Source organism: Microtus pennsylvanicus, chromosome 12 (genome assembly GCF_037038515.1).
Source record: "Microtus pennsylvanicus isolate mMicPen1 chromosome 12, mMicPen1.hap1, whole genome shotgun sequence".
NCBI classification, from domain to species: Eukaryota; Metazoa; Chordata; class Mammalia; order Rodentia; family Cricetidae; genus Microtus; species Microtus pennsylvanicus.
In genome coordinates, this window is record NC_134590.1 from 92,064,335 (window position 1) to 92,068,922 (window position 4,588).

Sequence of the window (4,588 nt, forward strand, 5' to 3'; positions counted from 1 at the left end):
TGGAAAAGGGGTGGGGCTGGAGGGAGAGGGCAGAATTGCCATGACTTCAAGGCCAGCCTGGGTTACAGAGTCCAGACGGCAATGATACCGTGATTGACAGGTGTCATGGTGCAGGCCCTGGACCTGCTATGCAGTTGGCGGTCAATATGTGCTCTCCGCAATGCGGTGGGTGAGACCTGAGGCACCTGGAAACCTTTGGCAGGCACTTGGGAGAGCTGGGACCCCGCCCACCCCGGAGTCACGTGGGTATCTGTGGGCAAAGAGCCCAGGTGCTCTAGGCTGGGTGGGCGGAGAAGGGGGGAATTATTGGCAGGAGGTGGAGCCTTAAAGGGGCGAGGCCTGAAGGGAGGGCCCTGGGTTGGGGGTGTACTTGAGAAGGGGCTTGAGGGACCCCAGATTCCTCTCCCCCCTGTCTCTCTCTGACTATTATACACGCTGGCTTTGAATTCCAGGCAATGCCCCTGCCTCAGCTTCCTGAGTGAAGTGACAGCTCTCTCTCTCTCTCTCTCTCTCTCTCTCTCTCTCTCTCTCTCTCTCTCTCTCTCAGATCGGTCCACCTCTGGGTCGGACCTTGTGACGGTAAGAACCAGGGAAAACCCAGCCTGGTGGCCACGCCTTTAACCCCAGCACTTGGGAGGCAGAGGTAGGAGGATCGCTGTGAGTTCTGGGTCAACCTGGGCTACATAGTGAGCTCCTGGACAGCCTGGACCCTGTCCCACAAAAACAAGAAAACAGCAAATGACCAATTACACAGAAGCACCGACCTTCCCTCTTTATAATCAGACCGCGTCAGGCTCCATCACAGTCCTACCGACGGGCCGGCGCGCTGAAAGGGGTCAGTCCCAGGCACGCCCCTGCCTGCGAACTTCAGTCACAGCCGAACACGTGGCCCGTCCCAGTACCCCTCTCTGCTATGCCCAGAACAGAGGGAGGACGAGGTAGATGTCACCACAGGGGACAAGAGAGCAAGGGCCAGAGGGGTGGGTCTTCCCTAGGGTGGCACAGTAGGCGGAGGAACCGGTCGTCGGGTAGGAGGGAGGCAGAAGGCAGCACCGTGTAGTTTCAGTTTTCGTGAAGATCTCCCTTCTAGAATAGCAGCCCTCAATGTGGCAGCATGCGCTCTCCAAGGTGACAATGGAGACGACTTGCAGGTACCAAAGCTGGAGAGTGAATCCGGCTCCATCTCTAAGGTCCCCATAGCGGGGGCTCCTCAGTCTCTGTGTGAGTGGGAAGGTGTAACCCCTCACAAAAATACAAGCTTCTATCTTCCTGGATTGTTCTTTGGGGTGCGACATTGAGCAGAGTTCTGCCTTGAGTTCCCGTGGCCACAGCACAAGCCCAGGGCTGACATGGGGCCTGGAGAGTGGGCGACAGGGTTCCCCTCCGTGGGATGTCTGCGCAGCTGCGCTGTGGATGGAAGATAAGGGAACCCCCCAGAATCCCTTTTGGAGCCTTTTCCTGCACCCTGAACTCTACCCTTGTGTCCGGATGCTGAGTGAAATTCGGTTCCCACTTCCAAGAATGGATGTCCCTTGGGGCCCATGCCCTGGACTCCCCTGGGAATGACCTGAGTCGGGGTTTAGTAATACGCCACCAGATAGGATTCCGCACAGCTGAGTGTTCTTGGGCGTACTTGACCATGACGTCACAGAGCTCGGAGGCTTCTACAACCCCGAGGTGTCATCCTCAGAGCAGGTCTCCTGGACACCAGGTGGACCGCGCTGTCCCCAGGAGTCACTTCCGCTTGAGGCCCTGCGTCCGGCCACAGCGGGCGCCGCTCCCACCCGGCCACGGGCTCCCCGGGTGGCTCCGGAGATGCCCGAAGGGCTCCCGTGCTGTCCCACGCGGGACTTGGCGGCGCGCGACAGCTGGAGGTAGGGACGGCCATGGCGTGGTCGGCATGGGCCCGAGTAGCCCCGATGGCCCTGTTGGCCCTCTGGCTGGTTCTGTCCCCGTCGTCCGCGAACGCGCAGGTTAACCTGAGCTCCGTGGACTTTTCGGAGCTACCGGCGCTGCTTGGGATCCCCTTGGGCCCCCAGGGCATACGCAGCTACTTGCTGGCGGCCAGGCCGGCCAACGCCTGCCTCGCGATCGAGACTACTGAGCCCGATAACCCCTCGCTGGACACACTCGTGATAGTCCGGCCGCTGGGCTGCACGTGGGAGAGCACGGGGCTGCACGCGCGGAGGGCTGGAGCCACAGCAGCTCCCGCGCGCACTGAGGCCCCAGGGCAGCTGCGCGCGTTCGACGACCTGGAGGTGACCGTGCGCTGCGACCGGCCTGCGCGCGTGCTGCTGCCCCACGGGGCACCCTGTCCAGACCCCGAGTGTCACCCCGCCGTGGCCACATCCTGGGCGCTCGCTCGAGCCCTGGCCCTGGCCGCGTCTACGCTGTTCGTGCTGAGGCAGCTGTGGCCACGGGTCCGGTGTTGGGGGAGCCGGGGCACCACGGTGAAGACCCAGACGTGCCAGAAGGCCCAGGTGCGCACGTTCACGCGCCTCAGCGACCTGTGCGCCATTTGCCTGGACGAGTACGAAGAGGGCGAGCGGCTCAAGATTCTGCCGTGCGCGCATGTGTACCACTGCCGCTGCATTGACCCCTGGTTCGTGCGCGCCCCGCAACGCTTGTGCCCCCTGTGCAAGCAGTCGGTGGCCAGCACGCACGACGGCTCCGCGAACAGCAGCGTGGGCGGCGACGACCCACCCCTACCCGGACGCCGCCCCCCCATCTGGGCCATACAGGCCCGACTGCGCTCCCGCAGGCTCGAGCTGCTAGCCCGGACAGTCCCCTGCCGTCGCTGCAGCAGAACCACGTCCCTGGGGACGCTCGAGAACGTGGAGCCGTCAGAAGTGACCCCCGAGACCTCCTGACCCCAACTGACGCGGGGAGGGGGTGTGGGGGTTTAAATAAAGTCTGTTTAAATCTGGAGGGTTCCCGCTTTCCCGCGCCAAACTAGGGAATTCAGCCGCCCAGGATCCGCCCCTAGAGTAGCCACGCCCCGTCCTACCCCGCCACAACGTAACCACGCCCCCAAGTCCCAGCAAAGCCCCTCCTAGTCGTGCCCCGGGGCACTGGGGTGAGGGGCCGAGCGGAGGGGCATTTTGAATAACTGCGTCCTGAGGCCAGACAGTCTACTTCCTTGTTTCCCCCCCCCTGAGCTCAGTTTTACCATCTGTAAAATGGCTTCAACAGTACGCCGGCCTCACAAGTCTGACGATGGCTGATTTTCACAGTATGTGCAAAGGCCTGGGTGAGCGGCCAGCATCTACTTACTAAGTGACCTGCCTTGTGAGTACTGAAGGCCCGCGGTGGGACAAGGCCACAGTCCTGGAGGCTGGGGATGAGCGGTGGCCGCCGCATCCAGCAGGCGCCTGGTATGTGCACACGGGATTCCCTTCCTCCTGTGAGTGGGGTCCCCCATTTTGTCGCAGCCTCTCTGTCCCCCACCCGAGCCCGGGCGCGTGTCCAGCCGCCTCCAGCTGCCATCGGCTGCCAAGAGTCCCAGCTGCTGGGGCGCCCATGCCAGCTCCCCACCCCCGCTCCGGCGGGGGCCCCTTCCTGCCCGGCCAGGCGGTGCCATCTGTGTTCGCCTGAGGAAGGGCAAAGGGGGAAACTGAGGCTTTGCCGAGCGTGCTGGCCGCGGTGACCCGGCGCTGGCGGGGACCATGGGCAGCCGTCGGGGCACAAGCATCATCGGGATCCCGAGTCACCCTCATCCGAAAGGGAAACTGAGTTTCCCAGGCTGCTGCTGGAGCAGGGGTGCAGAGGCAGAAGGGAGCCGGATTTGAACTGAGTGTCAAGGCTACCAGGACTCGGTCTGTGCAGGAAGGCGGGGACCTCGGTTTTCGGGCTTGGGGATCTCCAGGCTGGAGTGCAAGGCTAAGGAGAGCCAGGGCTGCGGGGCCCCGGGGGTCTGGGCGCAGCCGTGTGCAAAGGCCTAGCACTCACCCAGACTCCTCTGCTCCCTCTGCGGACCCCCTGCGCGGGAAACCCTCTTCCTCCCCCCCACCCCCCGTCATCCGTCCTCCCCTCCTCGCTCCTCTCGCGCCCTCCTTCCCTCCTCCCACTCCTCCCTCCTCCTCCCCTCTCCCCCCAGTCCCAGTCAGGCCCAGAAGGAGAGGACATCTTCGGAACAGATGGCCGCCGTCCTCGCCCAGCGCTTTGCCAGTTAATTAACGCCGCCTGTAATTAAACTTCCCACAAATTAGCTGTCAGCGTCGCTAAAGGGAACCGTCCTCTCAGATGCCACCTTGACGAGCGGGATCCTGAGTCTTGTCAACAGGATAATTAAAGGGGGGCGGGGGGCTCGCCGATCTTCCTCCCTAATATCTCTATCCACGGTGGGCCGCGGAGACACGCGGGCGGGTTTTTCCTCTTGTTCCATGAATTCGCAGTTTGCATTGTGTTTTTGAATCTTTATTGAGAACCCACTGTGTGCGGGCACTGTGGTGGGGCAGGCAGTTGGCAAGCTACTGGGATCATTCATTGCCTACCTTGACTGCCATCCCAGGGCTTGTGCAAAGGTCCTCAGAGGACCCGGGAGTCTTTCAGTCTCTGTCTCTCTCCCTCCGCAGCGGCTCTGAACTGT

At 62.6% G+C, this 4,588-nt stretch overlaps 1 protein-coding gene across 1 annotated transcript; it reads left to right on the forward strand.

The window, feature by feature from the left end:
- The first annotated feature begins 1,886 nt into the window (after window positions 1-1,886).
- Znrf4 (zinc and ring finger 4) lies at window positions 1,887-2,870 on the forward strand. Its single transcript, XM_075943831.1, has one exon. The coding sequence runs from the start codon at window positions 1,887-1,889 to the stop codon at window positions 2,868-2,870; it is 984 nt and encodes a 327-aa protein (XP_075799946.1).
- Window positions 2,871-4,588: the final 1,718 nt, after the last annotated feature.